The 18,233-nt window shown below is 63.0% G+C and overlaps 1 protein-coding gene across 1 annotated transcript; it reads right to left on the bottom strand.

Moving 5' to 3' along the window:
* Positions 1-2,634: 2,634 nt before the first annotated feature.
* Positions 2,635-12,036, bottom strand: RBBP8NL (RBBP8 N-terminal like). The gene is made up of 13 exons (XM_054724174.1): positions 11,976-12,036; positions 11,044-11,086; positions 10,533-10,628; positions 8,168-8,280; positions 7,625-7,697; positions 7,061-7,197; positions 6,863-6,942; positions 6,497-6,654; positions 5,314-6,028; positions 4,978-5,110; positions 4,486-4,556; positions 4,259-4,394; positions 2,635-2,753 (listed from the first exon to the last, which is right to left on the bottom strand). The coding sequence occupies exons 1-13, from the start codon at positions 12,034-12,036 to the stop codon at positions 2,734-2,736; spliced, it is 1,836 nt and encodes a 611-aa protein (XP_054580149.1). The 3' UTR covers positions 2,635-2,733.
* Positions 12,037-18,233: the final 6,197 nt, after the last annotated feature.

Raw genomic sequence — 18,233 nt, 5'->3', positions numbered from 1 at the left:
GGCAGGTTGGGACAGTCCTGCACTTCCCTCAGCAGCAAAGTGACCTAGGCTTCAGTTTTCTGTACCCGGGTTCCCCTGACTTCAGAGCCGATGGCTTCCTGCTTTCTGGGGCCCCAGCTTTCCCCCTGTAGGCTTACTTATCCATAGAGTGGGGGCAGTGATTTCAACTCCAGGTATTGTCAGGATAAAGCTGGCCCCGGATGTCACCAGCGCTGGGCTGCCATGTGCTGGAAGCTGGGCATTTGCTGTTTGGTTATACAGCCCAGTGAATGATTTGGGTGTGCTGCCCATTGCCTCACACGACCCTGGCCTCTGCAGCTCCTGTCTCAGTAGGAGGAGGCGGGCATCGACCTGCACCAAGGAAACGGGTCAGCAAGTTTCTGGTTTTGAGGGACATGAAGAGTCGTCACCATCATCAATCAGGGCCCCGCTGCATAGCCCGCTCCCCTTCAGGCCCCTTACCCACCTTTCATCTTGGCGTATCCCTCCTAGTGACCTCATCTGCCAGCACAGGCAGGCTCACCCACTGCCCAGCCGGTCCTCTTTCCTTTCCCTCCGCCCTTTCAAGTTGCTCGTGAGGCTTCACCACCCAGGCCTGCAAGTTGGATGTGAATGGAGTACACAGGCTCTGCGCTGTTTATTTTTTGTTGGTTTGTATTTTTTTATTTTTTTTTATTAATCCTCACCAGAGGATATTTTTCCCATTGATTTTTAGAGAGAGGAAGGGAGGAGGAGAGACACAGAGAGAAAAATATTGATGTGATGTGAGAGAGGCACATTGATTGGTTGCCTCCCTCACCCAGCGCTGGGGATTTAGCCTGCAACTGAAGTATGTGACCTTGACGGGAATTGAACCCGAGACCCTTCGGTGCCCAGGCTGACACTTGAACCACTTAGCCACACTGGCCAGGGCCTCAGGTTCTGTTTTATTTGATTTTGGGGAAATCAAAACCATCTTTAACAGATGGGAGATTTCACGTGCACCTGCACACATACACCCCTAGACTTCTCTCTTGGGAATTTATTCTCTCTGGCCTCTCAGAGCAAGGTGGGGAGCAGTGCCCTCAGGCCTCATCAAGCCCAGCCATTGCCCCATGTCCTGCCTTTGTCTTGGAAGGAGCAATCCTCAAATTTCATGTGCAGGGAAATTGCCCCTTGGAGCTGCTGCTTCTTCTTTTATAATTGAATATTTTTATTGATTTCAGAGAAGGAAGAGATAGAAACATCAATGATGATGGAGAATCATCAATCGTCCACCTCCCACACGCCCCACACTGGGGACCGAGCCTGCAACCCAGGCGTGTGCTCTTGACCGGAATTGAACCTACAACCCTTCAGTCCACAGGGCGACGCTCTATCCACTGAGCCAAACCAGCCAGAAGCCCCTTGCAGCTTCTTAAATCCTGATCCAGTGGGCCTGGGTGGACCCAAGAACCTGTTTAAGCTCCTTTCCTGGAGGCCTCTGAGACACACCCTCTTTTTTTTAAAATATATTTTATTGATTTTTTACAGAGAGGAAGAGAGAGGGATAGAGAGTTAGAAACATCGATGAGAGAGAAACATCCATCAGCTGCCTCCTGCACACCACCCACTGGGGATGTGCCCGAAACCAAGGTACATGCCCTTGACCGGAATTGAACCTGGGACCCTTGAGTCCGCAGGCTGACGCTCTATCCACTGAGCCAAACCGGTTTCGGCGACACACCCTCTTGAAGAGACAATGGCCTGGCGGGGGCAGAATAGCCTGAATGCTGAGGGTGGAATACTGGGTGGGCTGCCCTGTGGTCATGCAAAGGGCTGACCAATCAGTGGCAGGTGTGGGGCCAGGGACTCAGGTGTCAGTGAGGAGGGCTGTGCACATTCTCTGTTCTGTTCCCTGGCCATCCCCAGAGAGTGCCCTGTCCCTGTAATGCTTCGCTGGTTTTGATTCTGCCCTCCCGTAAGAGAGTGATGTCCTTGGCCCTGAATGCATTCAAGAGCCTCTTGAGTCACTTGCCCAGGCAGGTGTTGGCCCGGCTGACCCTGACCCTGCTAGCCACATAGGCCATCCTTCTTTGCACCTGTGTTCTCCCAGCACCCTGAGGACCCTATCTGCGAAGGCGCCTCGCCACTGCCTTTCAGCCTCCCCGAGCCCTTGGACTGACTAGGCCCTCAATGTCCAGCGTCTGTATGCAGGATTCCACGAGGGGGCGCCGGAGACCGATGCGCGCAGCTCTGTTGCCTCTCAGGGAAGGGGTGGCCAGGAGTGCAGGGCCCTTGAAGTCTGGGATACCAGTGGAGTCCGGGAAGGGGCGGGGGGTGGGGGGGTGGGGGCGGGCTGGTGGATGCTGCCTGGTAAGGGCTGTCTGTGTGCTGCAGGGGTGGGGCTGGGCTAGGGCCTGAGGATCCCTGCCTCCTGTGCTTCTGAACTCCTGTTCCCCTCAAGGGAGAAGGTGCTGGGGAGAAGGTGGGATGGTAGTGCAGCCAGTCATCAAGATGGATGGAGAAGAGGGTTCTGAAAACCAGCTATAGACCCCTCTCGGCCTTCCCAGCCCCTCTGGCCGTGGCCAGGATTCAATCTCCTTCCCCCTGAGCTGGGCTGGGCTGGTGGTGTGGGCTGTCCTGGCCTCAGTGGGCCGAGCGCGATAGGGCTCCTCCCAGTTGCTGTTGCTGGGTGCGGGGCCGTCGTCCTTGGGGTCTTGGGCTCCTGGGCCCTTCAGCTGCTGTCAGGGCGCACTTGGGGTTCCTTCTCCCTCAGGACAGCTTCTTGGAGGCTGTGGGAAGCGGACTGAGGTTAGGCTGGGATGCACGGCCGTGGCCTCGTGGGTCCTCCCTTGAGATGACACTGGGCTCTACCCAGGGCCTCGAGGTCAGTCTCTGGGCATAGGAACTCGAGAGTCCACCTGGCAGAGGTGATTGGTTCTGACAGCAGCAGACCCAGAGCCGCAGTGGCTCAATCGGAATTTGGTCGAAGCGTGGACCCTCTCCCCAGGCGTGCAACCCTGAGGCCGGCCCAGTCCTGGCACCCCCCTCGCTGCTTTGCAGAGAGAGGGCCCGGCACGTTTTGGATAACCCACACTGATGGAGAAAGGCTCTCAGAATCCCGAGACACTGGCTGGGTGCCTCCATGGGCCTGCCTTCGGCCGGGGCCACAGGGGAGGGTGTCAGATCGCTGGGACCCTGGCAGGGGGGACCTGCCAGGATGCCCCAGGCTCGTCTCTGATGCGGAACAAGATTCAGATCTGGGTCAGAACCAGGTTGGAATCCTGACCCCCGTGTACCAGTTTTGTGACCTTGGGTGAGTTCCCTCACCTCTCTGTGCCTCAGTTTCCCCACCTGTGAGGCAGTGAGGGCCATCACTGGGCAGGGTCGTGAGGCCCAGAGGCAGTGACGACTGGACACTGCTGACCCCCTTCCATGGGCATAAGCTACAAGGGCGCTGCCGCTGGAGCTGAGCCATGTGGCACCCTGCCCGGCACATAATGGTGAGGGCCACAAGCTGGGCAAAGGCTCTGTTCTCACTGACCACCAGTGTGGGCGTCGTGAGGTGTCGGTGCCTGCTGGGGAGCCCCTGCCCTGGCCCAGGTGGGAGGACCAGGGTTGGGCAGCTCAGCTCCGAGAGCAGGGTGGGGCGGACACCGGCATGCCCTGTGGACTGTGCCCACCGGGACTGGGCCCATAACGCCCAGCAGGAAGTGCCTGGAAACCAGACAGGTGGCTGCCTCCATGGCTCGCCCGAGCAAACACGGCTCTCCGTCACCTTCCCAGCAACAATGGTGCCTTGTGGCGCCTAGCCTGGCCTGCCGAGTGGCAGACCCGTTTGGACAAACACCTGGGCGGCACCCATTATTAGCTTCTGTATTCCAAGTCTCTCTCTGGCCCCTGGCCAAAGCTGCCTTTGTGGCCAGAACAGGAAGTGGAGGTGCCCTGGGACCCTCGGGCGGGGCCTCTGCTCCTGCTGCCCCGTTAGGAGGAACCAGGCCCACAGGCACCACTCTCCAGTGGAACAGACACACCCCACGCATCCAGGTGGCCAAAAGGGTCCAAGAGTCCCCATGCCTCCAGGATGGAGGGACTGGCCGGGGCTGCTGTGAGGAGGGGGACCAGCATCACCCAGGCCTGACCCCTGGCCCCTCCTCTTCAGGGTCCTGCTCTGGGAGAGCTTCAAGGACTGGTTTCAGGGTCTGGGTTCCAGTCAGTTTGAGGACGCCATTCCCCAAGGGGTGGGGGTGTTGGGGCTGTGGCGACTCCCCACCCCCCGCTGCTCCTGGCCACATACCTTTGTCCCACAGGTCAGAGGCCTGGGCCCACTTCCTCTTCTGTGGCGGGCCCTGCCCAGGCTCCTTGGTGCAGAAGCACCGGGGCCCCGCCCCCGGGGTGCTGGATGTGGCCCCCGCCTCCGGGCTCAGGCCCACCTGCGGGGTGTGGGAGTGTGGTCAGGGCCGGGACCCTCCCCCGAGCCTGGGGAAGCCCTAGCTTGGGGCCCCCCCTGAGCCTGGGACCCACCTCACTGTCCGAGGCGTCTGGCTCATCCAGCTTGTCCGACAGCGGCCGTTGTGCCTGGGCCTTGCTGAGCTCTGCAGGGTGCAGGGCGGGGGTCAGGCTAGGCTGGCGGCCCGGGCGTCTGGTGGAAGCAGGGCGCGCTCTAGCCTGCCAGACCAGGATGAGTGGCAACAACTCTGCAGAGGAGGAAACTGCGGCACAGAGGGGTGACCCCACCAGCTAGGGTGTCCCCTGGCTTGGTCACTGTGTAATGGGGAACCCATGTCCTGCCCCCAGACCCTAATTGCTAGGACCCTTCCCTTCACTGCCTGTGGTCAGAGACACACCTGCCCTGACCCCCAACTCCTTTCTAGGTCTGCCTGTGGGGACCCTAGGGTTTGGTCTGTCAAGCCCGGGGGCGGAGCTGGGACAGGTACACTCAGCTGGTGCTGACCACTGCACATCCCTCCCCTCCTGGGGTCACATTTGCTGGGTTCTCATGACCCCAGCACTCACCCTTACCTGGGTGGCTACTGGCATCAGGCCTCTGTGGGTGGGGGGATGGTTTTGGCCTCTCTCTGGACCCATCTCCTGTCCTGCCTGGAGACAGCAGGCTGGGCTGGGGCTCTGGGAGAGGATGTGGGCAGTCCTGAGGGAAGCAAGTAGGTGGTTTGAATTCATTTGGGGAGACTGTCTTGCCCCCCAACCCAGCCTAGGGCACAGCCTTCAGGACCCTGGCTGGGTGCAGCTGGAGGGGCAGCCTGGCCTGCATGAGTCAGGAGCAGGCTTCCTCACTGGCCCAGCTGCTGGCCTGGGTGTGGGCACGGGAGGCAAGACCAGGGCCGGGCTCACCTCGGGCATGGAGGCCTCTTCTGGCCCTGGTGCTCTGGCCCCCTTGGTGCCATTGCTTCGCCCCCAAGGTCCAGACTGGGCAAGTGGCTTCGCTCCCTGGGGTGGCTCAGGGCTGGGAGTGTGGGCAGTTTGGGGGCTGAACCTCCCAGGCCGGCCCAAGGGCTTGGGGGCATCCTGGCCCCGCCCCCACTCGGAGAGGTCCAGGGGCTTGTCTGGAACAAGGTCCTCTGTGGCGGTGGCCTCCTTTCCGCTGGGGCTGCCTGGGCCTGCGGGCTGCTGGTGCTGCCCCCTGGGCAGGGCTGCCCTGGTCACCTCGCTCTCTGACCCATCGGAGTCGGAACCGATTGGAGGGGAGGGCAGCGTCTCCCCTGGCCTGGGGGCCCCCCTCATCCTGGCCCCACCAGCCTGTCCCCGTGCCCGCAGCTGCTGGGCCAGAAGCAGGCTCAGTGCTCCCTCTAGCCGAGGATCCTGCATGTCCACCAGGGTGCCCGGCAGGCCCAGCAGGCCCGAGGGCGCCTCCCAGGCCTCTGCCTCTCCGGCCGTCAGGGTCTGGGGCTGGGGACCGTCAGGGGCTGCGGCGGGGGCCCGGGGGCTGCTTTGGGGGCTCCGAAGGTGCAGGGACAGAGGGCGATTCAGGAGGCAGAGGCGGTCAGCCTGGAGGGCGTGCTTCAGGGACTCGGAGGACCTGGCGGAGGCCCGAGAGGCCCGCAGGAAGCTGGGGGGTGGGAAAAAGCCCAATGACAGGGGCTCACGGTCAACCCCACATCACAGGGGAGGACCCAGAGAGGTGAGGAGAACTGGCCAGGTCAGAGGGAAGGCGGGGGGAGGTTGGGTTCCTGGGCCCCCTCTCCTCCTCCCCGCTCTGGAGGCCAAGCCATGTGACCTGGAGCCTGGGGCTCTGTGGCCTCTCCCCTCTGGGCATCAGCTACCTGCCCTCACCTGGAGCACAGGCTCCACTTCCCCCTCCAGCCCCCCACCCCGTCCTGGTTGTTCAGGAGGTATCCCCGTGGGGACTTGGTGATGGGCAGAGTCACCAGGAAAGCAAAGCCTTGGAAGAGCATGAGCTCCTGCCGTGCCATGGAGGGGCTCCTGGCCACTGACCCCCCTCTCCAAAGGTGGGACGAGATGGGGACAGGTGCTCAGCTGAGGCCACTCCTGGTGGTGGCTGTGGGCAGACCCTCACCTGTCCAGGGAGAGGCTGTGCTCGTAAGGCAGGCTGGGTGGGCTGCTCTGGGCAGAGGGCGTCCCATTGGCGGAGCCCCGGTCAGTGGAGCAGGCCCAGGCCCCCGGCCGCACCACAGCAATGGTCCCGTGCAGCTGGTTGGAGATATGCTGAGGGCTCTGCACAGGGTGGGCACGGTCAGCCTGGGAGGGCCGGCTGTTGCCCTCTGCCCTTGCTCTTTGTGGGACCTTGGACAGGTCACCCACCGGCTCTGAGCCTTGCCTCCACCCCGATGAATGGAGCTCAGGGGTCCCTGTCTGTCCCAGAGGACAGCGCGTGGCATGTGGCTGGGGCTGGGAGAGGTGGCTTGGGGTCCCTCGTCCTCACCATGTCTGAGGCCCGTGGCTCGGGCAGGTTGGCACCCGGGGAGATTTTGGCCACTGGAGACATCCTGTGCCCCAGCTTTTCTGTGGGAGGAAATGTAGTGGACAGGCCAGGTTGGGAGATGGCTCAGCCCCTGCCCAGAGGCCCCCTGGCCTGGGATGCCCGCCCCCCACAGCCTCACAGCACCTTCTCCCCGTGGACCCGCATCTGGGGGGTGGTCCTCGGCCTCCTCGTGGCCTCCTGGCAGCTCCTCGGTGCTGGCCTTCCAGGGGCCCGGGGAGATGAGCAGTGGGGGTGAGGAGGGGTCCGAGGAGCCCTCCCTGCACTGGGGCTTGGGTCTGTCTCCGAGGGGGGGGGGAGGGCAGTGCCCCCCAGAGACAATCAGAAAGGCCAGGTGTCCTCCTGGGGCCAAGCCACCACTGCAGGAGGACCCAGGTGACCCAGAAAGAGGGCCCTTGACACCAACCGAGATGCGCCCAGGTGCAGAGCCCTGAGGGGCAGAGCTGCTGGGGTGCTGGGGACCAGCCTGCTTCTAAGGGTCCACTGGGCTCCTGCCCATTTACAAGGTACCTGTGCTCTGAGGTCGGGAGTTGGCTCTGTGGTGAGTGGCCATGGGACGCCCACCCCCAGTACTGGGCTGGTCCCCCACAGGGTCCTGTGCCCCCATGCTCTGCCCCCGGTGCCCGTGGATGCGTGGCGGGTGCCTGCTGTGAGCTGGGTATGAGGGATCAGGGTGCTCAGGCCCCTGGTGCCTTCCCCACTCACCCCAGGCACCGAAGCTGAGCCACCTCTTCCTTCAAGGTCTCATTTTCCTCCTGCAGTCGGGTCACCTCATTGGCTGCAAAGACACTGGTGAGTGAAGGACAGGGGTCCTCACAGCCCCGGGGAAGCCTCCCTCCTTGTCCTGCCCCCGCAGGGCCTGGTGTGCAGCAAGTGCCCCATGCATGCTTGCTGCCTGGGGGGTGGTTGGATGTGGCTGAGTCAACTGCGCCAGCCTTAAGGCCGAGGAAAGCGATGGGGACCTTGTCCCCGGAATGTCCCCCAAGGTGAAGGGGGCCTGCCCTCCTCACGTGGGGCCTCAGGGGCCTCTCATCAGCACAGGGAGGGGGAGTTGAGGCCGAGAGGGCAGGGGACGGATGAATAAGGGACATGCCGTGGCCAGCGGGGGCTTCGTATCATTTGTCTGTAAATTGGGGGTGGGGTGACCATCGGACAGAAGGATCACCTTCCCTCTTTCCCTGTGACCCCATGTCAGGCTGAGCAGGCCCTGGGGACATGGCCCACAGGAGGGGGCAGCAGGCAGCTCACTGAGGATGAAGAGGTGCTGCAGGTTCTGAAGGAGGGAGCTCTCGAACTCCTGCTGCTTCTTCCTGGCCAGCTCCTGGGTGACAGTGCAGCGGTCGCACAGGCCGGCCCGCAGCCTGTGGCGTGGGGGAGGCAGGAGGCCACTCTGAGGAGGCAGATTGAGGTACCCGAAGGGCTGGGACCCTCCCGGGATGTGTCCCTGCTTTTTCCAAACCGTGGAGGCCAGCCCCCCTCCAAGTTTGGGAAGGAACCATGAAAATGCAGTTTACTTCAGGCTCTGAGAGGTCCTGCAGGGAAGGTCGGGAAAGCTGTCTGGTTTAGTTTAACCCTAGAGCTTCCCAAATGCATTCCTCACAGACCCTTGTCCTCCTCCCCAGCCCCCCAATCAGCAGGTGGCCGAGTTCAGGCTCCCCTTCTCCCCAGCACCTGGCTCTCCTGTTCTCCAGCACCTGGCTCACCTGCTCCCCAGCACCCGGCTCCCCTGCTCCCCAGCACCTGGCTCACCTGCTCCCCAGCACCCGGCTCCCCTGCTCCCCAGCACCTGGCTCCCCTGATCCCCTTCTCCCCAGCACCTGGCTCCCCTGATCCCCAGCACCCGGCTCCCCTGCTCCCCAGCACCTGGCTCCCCTGATCCCCAGCACCTGGCTCCCCTGCTCCCCAGCACCTGGCTCCCCTGATCCCCTTCTCTCCAGCACCTGGCTCCCCTGCTCCCCAGCACCTGGCTCCCCTGATCCCCTTCTCCCCAGCACCTGGCTCCCCTGATCCCCAGCACCCGCTCCCCTGCTCCCCAGCACCTGGCTCCCCTGATCCCCAGCACCTGGCTCCCCTGCTCCCCAGCACCTGGCTCCCCTGATCCCCTTCTCTCCAGCACCTGGCTCCCCTGCTCCCCAGCACCTGGCTCCCCTGCTCCCCTTCTCCCCAGCACCTGGCTCACCTGTTCTCCAGCACCTGGCTCCCCTGCTCCCCAGCACCTGGCTCCCCTGTTCCCCAGCACCTGGCTCCCCTGCTCCCCAGCACCTGGCTCCCCTGCTCCCCTTCTCCCCAGCACCTGGCTCACCTGTTCTCCAGCACCTGGCTCCCCTGCTCCCCAGCACCTGGCTCCCCTGTTCTCCAGCACCTGGCTCACCTGTTCTCCAGCACCTGGCTCCCCTGCTCCCCAGCACCTGGCTCACCTGTACCCCAGCACCCGGTTCACCTGTACCCCAGCACCCGGCTCCCCTGTACCCCAGCACCCAGCTCACCTGTTCTCCAGCACCTGGCTCCCCTGCTCCCCAGCACCCGGCTCCCCTGTACCCCAGCACCTGGCTCCCCTGCTCCCCAGCACCCGGCTCACCTGTTCTCCAGCACCCGGCTCCCCTGTACCCCAGCACCTGGCTCCCCTGCTCCCCAGCACCCGGCTCACCTGTTCTCCAGCACCTGGCTCCCCTGCTCCCCAGCACCTGGCTCACCTGTACCCCAGCACCCGGCTCACCTGTACCCCAGCACCCGGCTCCCCTGTACCCCAGCACCCAGCTCACCTGTTCTCCAGCACCTGGCTCCCCTGTACCCCAGCACCTGGCTCACCTGTTCTCCAGCACCCGGCTCCCCTGTACCCCAGCACCCAGCTCACCTGTTCTCCAGCACCTGGCTCCCCTGTACCCCAGCACCTGGCTCACCTGTTCTCCAGCACCTGGCTCACCTGTTCTCCAGCACCTGGCTCCCCTGTACCCCAGCACCTGGCTCACCTGTTCCCCAGCACCCGGCTCACCTGTACTCCAGCACCCGGCTCACCTGTACTCCAGCACCTGGCTCCCCTGTACTCCAGCACCTGGCTCACCTGTTCTCCAGCACCTGGCTCCCCTGTACCCCAGCACCTGGCTCCCCTGTACCCCAGCACCTGGCTCCCCTGTACCCCAGCACCTGGCTCACCTGTTCTCCAGCACCTGGCTCCCCTGTACCCCAGCACCTGGCTCACCTGTTCTCCAGCACCTGGCTCCCCTGTACTCCAGCACCTGGCTCACCTGTTCTCCAGCACCAGGCTCACCTGTTCTCCAGCACCTGGCTCACCTGTTCTCCAGCACCTGGCTCCCCTGTTCTCCAGCACCTGGCTCCCCTGTACTCCAGCACCTGGCTCACCTGTTCTCCAGCACCTGGCTCACCTGTTCTCCAGCACCCGGCTCCCCTGTACCCCAGCACCCAGCTCACCTGTTCTCCAGCACCCGGCTCCCCTGTACCCCAGCACCTGGCTCCCCTGTACCCCAGCACCTGGCTCACCTGTTCTCCAGCACCTGGCTCACCTGTACTCCAGCACCCGGCTCCCCTGTACCCCAGCACCCAGCTCACCTGTTCTCCAGCACCCGGCTCCCCTGTACCCCAGCACCTGGCTCACCTGTTCTCCAGCACCCGCACGTTGTCTTTCAGAGCCTTCTGCTGCTCCCTGAGCTGGTGGTTCTTGGCACAGAGCTCCTCTACCCTTTGGGCATCCCTGTGGGGGGATGGGAACCAACGAGGTGGGGTTTCTCTCTTGCCACCTGCAGTGCCACAGAACTGAACCCCGTCTGGACGTGGAGAGCCCCTCCCCTCAGTTCTCCATGTCTCATGACGTGTGTTCCCATTGATAATTATTGATACTGCAGGCGCCTCGAGAGGGTGTGGCTTGCCCAGCCCCGTGGAGGGTCCCCGTTCACATGGTGGCTTTGGAGTTTCCAATCCTGGCTCACCAGCTATTGGATGTATGACATGGGCCAGTGGCTCCCTCCCTCCCGCCCACGCTGAGCCTGTTTCCCTTTGGACATGCGGGGGTGGGGGCGGGGGGCTGGAATTTGGGAGGATGAAGTGAATGACTGGTGAGCTGCTGTCCTTCGAATCTGTTCCCACTGGGCCAGCCCATCCCGACTCACCGGCAACGCTCTGAGTTCAGTTCTAGAAGCTTGTTCTGCAGGCCTGGAGGGTCAAGGAAGGGGTGGGGGGTCAGGCCCAGCTGTGTGGCCATCCCTTGCAGCAGAGCCCAGGGCACTTCCTGTCCCTCTGCACCCTGCACCCCTGACGGGTCGCCTCTCGGGACTGCTGCCCTGGTCCAGTGTCTCCTTCCCCCTGGGGGCCCTGACTCTGGTGTCAGTCTGGAGGTTGATTGGGACCTCAAAGCTGGGAGTAACAAACCACCTAACCAGGTCCTGGGAGGGGCGTTAATTTGGGGGGCAGCTAGTATTGAAATAAAATGTACTCTTGCGGGGACCCCGGCAGACTCCTCCATGCCACCTCATGTGGCCCAGCCTGCCTCTCTAAATCTCTGGGGAGGTGACCTATGCCCTTTGGGCCCTCTGCGGGGGGTGCTTGTGGCATGGTTGGTCTCAGGAGGGTTTGGCCAGGCCCGGGAGCCAGGGAATGAAGGGACAGGTGTGTGGGCAGGGCAGAGCTCAGCCTGGGTGTCCAGGAGAGAAACGGGATTTCAGATCAATGCCTCCGGATCCGTGAGCTCCCGTCTTAGAGGTGGGCGGCCTTGCTTCGGGGGACGCCGAGACTCTGCCCTGAGAGGAGGCTCTTGGCTCTCTGCAGCAGGCCTGGCTTTTCATGTCCACTCGGACTGGGCTGACCTGTGGGAGAAACCCTGCAGGGCACACTTGGGGTGCTGATCTGAGGCTGGGCACCTGGCGACGTTGATGCTCTGAGCTCTGAGGCATTGCTGCCTCTGGGCCTGGAAGGCGAGGTCCTAGGTTTGGAGGCGATGTGTGGGAGAACCTAGCCTGGCCTCCGCCCTTCGACCATTCGTCCAGGGGAGAGCCACCTGTGGAGACCAGCCCCACCCCCACCTGCCCTGCCCCATGGCACTCACCCAGGACCTCCTTCTCATGGATGTCTTTCAGCCTGTTCAGGGACTCCATGAAGCTCTCCATGTCCCCACGGCCCTGGCCCAGGCCCCTCTGTGCTCAGGTGCAGGATGCCCTCGGCCCTACTGCCCCTCTCTTTCTAGCCTGTGGGACAGGAAGTGGGAGAGGAGCTCTTTGGCTGGGGAAGGGCCTGTGGGCTGTAGGGTCCAGTCATGGGCCACTGCCTGGAGAGGGGCTAGGTGCTGGCCCCATGGGTGTGGTGGGGTGTCCTGTCTATGGCCCCCCCCCGGGTCATGCCCACACTGAGGACCCAGTGGGCTCCCCTACACTGTCCTGCTCTTAGCATTCATACTTCGGGGGAGCTAGGAGAAACAGGAGGGATGAGGCCTGTCCATTCAATGTCCACCACCCAATCCTGGCCTCCCGCAGGCATAGCCCCTACTCTCCCCATCCCCCGCCCACTGTGGCTGCAGATTGGCCCCGGGCCTGGGAGGGTGGGCCCACGTCAGGAGCCTTGGCTGGGCCTGGCCTGCATGGCTCAGAGCACCCATTTCACGCTCCATGAGCCCACTAGCCGGTTGTGACATGCAGCCCCTCTGGGGAACTCTCTCCCGCAGCTCCTTCGGTGAGGGGGGGCTACTGCCAGCTACGGGGTGCCCAGGGCCTCTAAGGCTCAGACCTCAGCACGGGGCCCCCTCACTCAGTCTGGTGTGCTCTGTCCTGGCCTGGAAGTGTGTGTGTGCTGTGCTGTGTGTGCACATGTGGGCGCCCGTGTGTGTGTGTACATGTGTGTGTGTGTCAGGGTGCTGAGGCCCAGTGCCCTCTGCGCCCACCTCGAGTCTGAGTAGTTGTGGATGCTAATTTTGACCCTAGGTCTACATTGACTGAGGCTGAGCCAAGCCCCCTGCATGCCCGCTGCAGGGGTGGGGTCTGTGGCCAGCTCCCTGGGGCCCTGAGTCTCACAAACAGCAGAAGGATCCTGTCCTGCCTGCCCGAGGCCAGAGACCTCTTCCCTCTGGGTCTCGCTTCCGGCCCACCGTGAGGTGGCCCCTCCTGGTCCTCAGTGTGAGGAGCCCTGGGGGCCACTGGACCCTGAGAACAGACAGCCAGGCTCCTGTAACTCCAGAACCCTCTCCTTCTGGCCTCCCGCACTGGCCCCTCAGTAGCAACTGTTGGTAGGACTTCTACTTACGCCCAGAATTTCACCTTTCCCTCCTTGCCACACCCCACTGGGCCCAAGCCACCACGGGACTGAGCTGCATCCCCCGGGCCCCTGCACCTGGCTCCCTGCCTCTGCCCGGCCCCAGCACACACTCTGCACAGCGCAGTGCGGGCCCTTGAAACCTCTGCTCAGAATCCCCCCTCAGCTGTGCCTGAGTTCTGACCAAGGCCACAGAAGGGGGCGTGGTCTCATTTGCATTTCAAAGGTTGCCCTGAGGATGCCTGAGTTTGCAGCAGCACCCTACAAAACAGCCCCAAACTGGAAAACCCCAAATGCCAACTACCAGATGGCCATGGCCAGAGGAGTGCCCCAGCCCCACTGCCATCACTGAGTGACACGGGAGCAGGGCGGAAAGCCAGCCTGCTGCTCTGGGCTCTCGGAAGCAGGGGTGGCAGGTGCCGTGGGGTCACAAGGCCTGAATGGAGCAGGTCTTGTGACCCCAAGAGAAGCCAGGGGCACCAAGCACAGGACTAGGCCTGCCATGAGTCTGGCTCCCAGCGCGCCCTTGAGCCCGAGTCAGAGAACAGTGGGAAGCCTGTACTTCTGGCCTGGAGACTGGAGGACAGGTGAGATCCTGTGCTCTGCAGTGTCCAAGGAGCCGGCTGCGCAGGGCCCCGGGGTGTGGTGGAGGGTGGAGTGGCAGGAAGGCCAGGCTCCTCAAACTCGCTTTTCCAGACCTGCCTGGGCTGTGGGGAAGTGGGGGCGCCCACATGGTGGCTCATGATGAAGGGAAGATGCTGAATTCTGGAGGCCGGGCGGCCGGGGCTGGAGCAGAAGGGGTATAAACGGTAACTCGGCCGTTTCCTGAGTGCCGTACACACCGTCACTTTCATGACAGTCCAAAGCCTGACCACATCGTAAAGAGTCCACTCTCCAGATGGGGAAACTGAGGCCCCAAAAGATCTTGTCCCTCTCCCCGGCTGCCCAGTGGATGTGGGAGCCAGGTTTGAACTTTCTCTGAAGCCTGTGGATGCTGTGCCCTCACCCTATGGGGACAAGGGCATGTCCTAGTAGTCCCACTGTGCTCACTGTCCTGACCTTGACCTCATGGAGGGGCCCCTGGACTTAGGTCTCTAGCAGGAGGGCGAGGAGGGCCAGGAGGGCCAGGGAGGGGCTGAGCCGCAGTGCCTGAAATTCCACCCTGACCTGCCTGACCGGCACTTCTTCCCTCCAACACCTGTGGTGGCCGTGGGCCGTGGGCCGTGGGCTGTGGGCCGTGGGCTGGGCCAATGCCCATGAAGGAGGTGCCCACGGGAGCCCATGGTGTCATGGCCGGGGCCAGCCTGTGTGGGCTCTGAGTGCAAGCGAGAGGCAAACATGGCTTCTGATGTCACGGTGGTGCCCTCTGTTGGGTGCCACCCCTGCCCCACCAGGCTCCTCTTTGTGCCCCAAACCGCCCTTCCAGCCCTCCCAGCTACTCCTCTCAGGGTTCCCAAAGGACGGCAGGAGGCACCCCTCCATGCTGGGCAGGGGATGAGGGTCCTGGGGCAGGCCTGTGCGGGTGGCTGTCAGCAAAGTTGGAGTCTCCTGTCTACACACATAGCCCAGGGCCACACGGCACATGGCGGCAGTGCCATGGGGACAGTGCGACTTTCCCGGGAGGGCAGGTGACAGAAGTGCATTGTCTGAGGCCAAGTGGCCAGTCGGTCTCCAGGGGCACTGTGGGTAGAATGACCCTGGGTTGTAGCCTCCTGCTGGGAGATCAGTGGGCCTCCCGATCAGGCCGGCTCTGTGTTTGCCAGGAGGGCCCAGGCAGCTGGGGGCTGGGGTTCAGAGAAGTCTGGAGGCCTGTGCACAGGAGAGGCTGACCTGAGCTGCTCTCGGGGTGGAGCTTGGAAGCAAAGACCTGAGCTGTGCTCCTTAGGGCCCTGGACAGGCCAGGGCTCCCCAGCCCTCCACCTCTAGATGCCCAGGCTGCAAGGTTTCTGTTGGGGCTGAGCCCCTGGAAGGGTAGGTGGGAGGGAAGGGCAGGTGGGCCGGCCATGCCGAGGTAGCCAGGCCAGAGCGATGAAGACATGGGGGCCCAAGCCATAAGCCTACAGCCCTGGTAGCGGCCCTGTCCTACCTTTACCTTCTGTGCAAACTTGGGTAGTGGTTTTACCTCTCAGAGCCTCAATTTCCTCATCTGGGGGGTAACACTACCCCCATATCAGGTACTGTAGGCTCCTTCCCACTAACAATGCCCAGGGGACGCCCGCCCAGGTTATATATGCCCAGGGGATGCCCGTCCAGGCTATATATGCCCAGGAGATGCCCGTCCAGGCTATATATGCCCAGGGGACGCCCGCCCAGATCATATATGTCCAGTGGACACCCGCCCAGGTTATATATGTCCAGGGGATGCCCGCCCAGGTCATATATGCCCAGGGGACGCCCGCCCAGGTCATATATGCCCAGGGGACGCCCGCCCAGGTCATATATGCCCAGGGGACGCCCGCCCAGGTTACATATGCCCAGGGGACGCCCGCCCAGGTTATATATGCCCAGGGGATGCCCGTCCAGGCTATATATGCCCAGGAGATGCCCGTCCAGGCTATATATGCCCAGGGGACGCCCGCCCAGATCATATATGTCCAGTGGACACCCGCCCAGGTTATATATGTCCAGGGGATGCCCGCCCAGGTCATATATGCCCAGGGGACGCCCGCCCAGGTTATATATGCCCAGGGGACGCCCACCCAGGTCATATATGCCCAGGGGACGCCCGCCCAGGTTACATATGCCCAGGGGACGCCCGCCCAGGTTATATATGCCCAGGGGACGCCCGCCCAGGTTATATATGCCCAGGGGACGCCCGCCCAGATCATATATGTCCAGTGGACACCCGCCCAGGTTATATATGTCCAGGGGATGCCCGCCCAGGTCATATATGCCCAGGGGACGCCCGCCCAGGTCATATATGCCCAGGGGACGCCCGCCCAGGTGAGACATGCTCAGCCCAGTGCCTGGCAGCTGAGTGCTCAGTTTACTGCTGATGAAGATCCTGCATCCCCTGCCTGCAGTCTCCCGATAGCTGCTCCGTCACATGTGACCCCAGGGACTGTCGTTTCTGTTTACAGGAGCCCCTCCTCTCCTTTTGCCATGAAGACCCTTTGCAGGAGGACACCGCCCCCCCGCCCCCAATCCAGAAATCTGTAGTGATGGTGCACACTGTATAGACACTTCAGGCCCACTGAGTCTCAGTTGCTGTGCCCAGGGCAGGTGCCATCTGGCCCCCCAGGCAGGGAGGGCACTGAGGCCCCAGCTGTGGCCCCCAGCCCAGATTGGGCACTGTCAGGGGTGCGGTTTCTGGCCCTGCTCCTAGGCCAGCTGGGGCCCCTGGTTCCTCGGCCCCTCGCGGCCTCGCTGGTTGGGGCAGGCTGCTTCAGCAGCCCTCGGTGCCGGAGCACCGTGCTCGGTCCGTGTCCTGCTCCTTCTCTCCATTGGTCTGTCTGTCTGTCCACCTACCCACAGAGCAACCGTGACGATGCTGCTTCCTCACGCCCACTGTGACAAGCATGGTGCCAGGGCTCTACATGCTTGCAGGGGCACTAAAACGACCCCAAAGCTTCTCTGAAGGAGTGTGGAGAGGTCACCGGATATACTGTCCCCAAGTGACGGACCCTAACCTCCTGCTGGGCCTGCAAGGAACCAGGCACGCCATCGGAGCCCCCTGAACGCTTGCGGCATGGGGATTTATTTATGCACCAACTGCGTGCCCGGGCTCGGTGCGTGCGGCCATCAGAGGAGGTGCTCATTGGCCCGCTCCACAGGCTCAGGCCTGCGTCCTTGCCCACCCTCTGTGGGGGCCTCTGCGCTGCTGGGCAGCCATTCTCCCGGCTGAGCTTCAGTGTCCCTCTCCACACAGAGAGGTGAGCCCCGCCCCTTGCTCCTGGAGGAGGGGGGTCTCTGCCACCTCAGGCTGTCGGGACTCCTCAAACACAGTGGTCAGGGGCCAGTCTGGGAGCCCCCACGTGCCAGCACCCAATAGGCGCTCCCTGCTGTGGCTCACTGGGTCTCATGCTTGCCCACGGAGTGGCCATGCCAACCCTATTTATAGAGGAGCAAGAGAGGTTCACAGGGGCACAGCCAGGGCAGAAATGGGGCCTCCTAATGACCCCTGGACCAGCTCAGGGGGGCAGGTCACGTCCAGAGATGTGTTACTGCCAGGGAGATTCCTAAAGTCACCAGACACATAGCATGATGCCCACACCCATACACATGGGCGAACAGGATCCTAATAACATCCTAACACATGTTAGAGCATATCCCAACACACGAGTGCCACACACACGTGCTCCCCTCAGCTACCTCCCCTGCCACGCACACAGCATTGCCCTGGCCTAGGGAGAGCTGCACATGAGTGTGCATGCGTGCACGTGTGCACACAGAGTTGTGCATCCCAAAAGCACGTGCCCACGTGCACAGGGGAGCAGGGCAGGGTGCTCCCGGGTGGGCTGAGGCTGCTCCTTGGCTCAGGTAACCGTGGGCCTTGCACCCTGGCTTCCAGGGCATGGGCTACCTGCTGCATCCCTGAGGCCTGGCTGGGGGCGGCTGAGCAGCACCCATGGTCCAGGAGCCCTTTGCCACTGCCTCTCCAGAGACACCAAGGTTAGGGCAGCCGTGTCCCACGGCCCCGTGCACCTCCTCCCCCCCCAGGGCTTCACCCTCTGCCCATGAGGACTCAGCTGTGGGGCAGATCCAGGAGGCGGTGCCTGGCCAGCAGCCCATTCCTGGTGCCCCAGACCCTCACCCCCAGTCTTGCCTCTGCACCCTGCCTCTGGCCAGGAAGCTCACTGGGGCCCCTCCCCCACTTGGCTCCCTGGACGAGGCACCTCAGAGCAGGTGGCTGCACCCCTCTTACCAGCCTGGCCAGCCCACCTCCTGCGTAGCAAACAGGGGCTGGGGTGCCTTGGGTGACTCCCACAGTGACCCCAGCCCCTCCCCTGCCTCCAGCTGCTGGAGCTGTGGGGTCCCGGGACCCCGGGTACTCACATGGCCCCTTGCCCGTGTTGACCTCCGCGGACCTTCCTGCCCGAGATAGAGGCAGCAATGTGTGAAC

This window comes from Eptesicus fuscus, chromosome 12 (genome assembly GCF_027574615.1).
Source record: "Eptesicus fuscus isolate TK198812 chromosome 12, DD_ASM_mEF_20220401, whole genome shotgun sequence".
Classification (NCBI taxonomy): Eukaryota; Metazoa; Chordata; class Mammalia; order Chiroptera; family Vespertilionidae; genus Eptesicus; species Eptesicus fuscus.
This window is presented reverse-complemented; position numbering and strand designations above follow the sequence as displayed.

Excerpts from the sequence above, each read along its gene's own strand:
- RBBP8NL (XM_054724174.1), bottom strand. The coding sequence starts at position 12,036 with ATGGAGAGCTTCATGGAGTCCCTGAACAGGCTGAAAGACATCCATGAG. Across the intron at positions 7,698-8,167 it reads GCAGCACCTCTTCATCCTCA|CCAATGAGGTGACCCGACTG; the intron begins GTGAGCTGCCTG and ends GTGTCTTTGCAG. Across the intron at positions 4,395-4,485 it reads CAGACGCCTCGGACAGTGAG|GTGGGCCTGAGCCCGGAGGC; the intron begins GTGGGTCCCAGG and ends CACACCCCGCAG.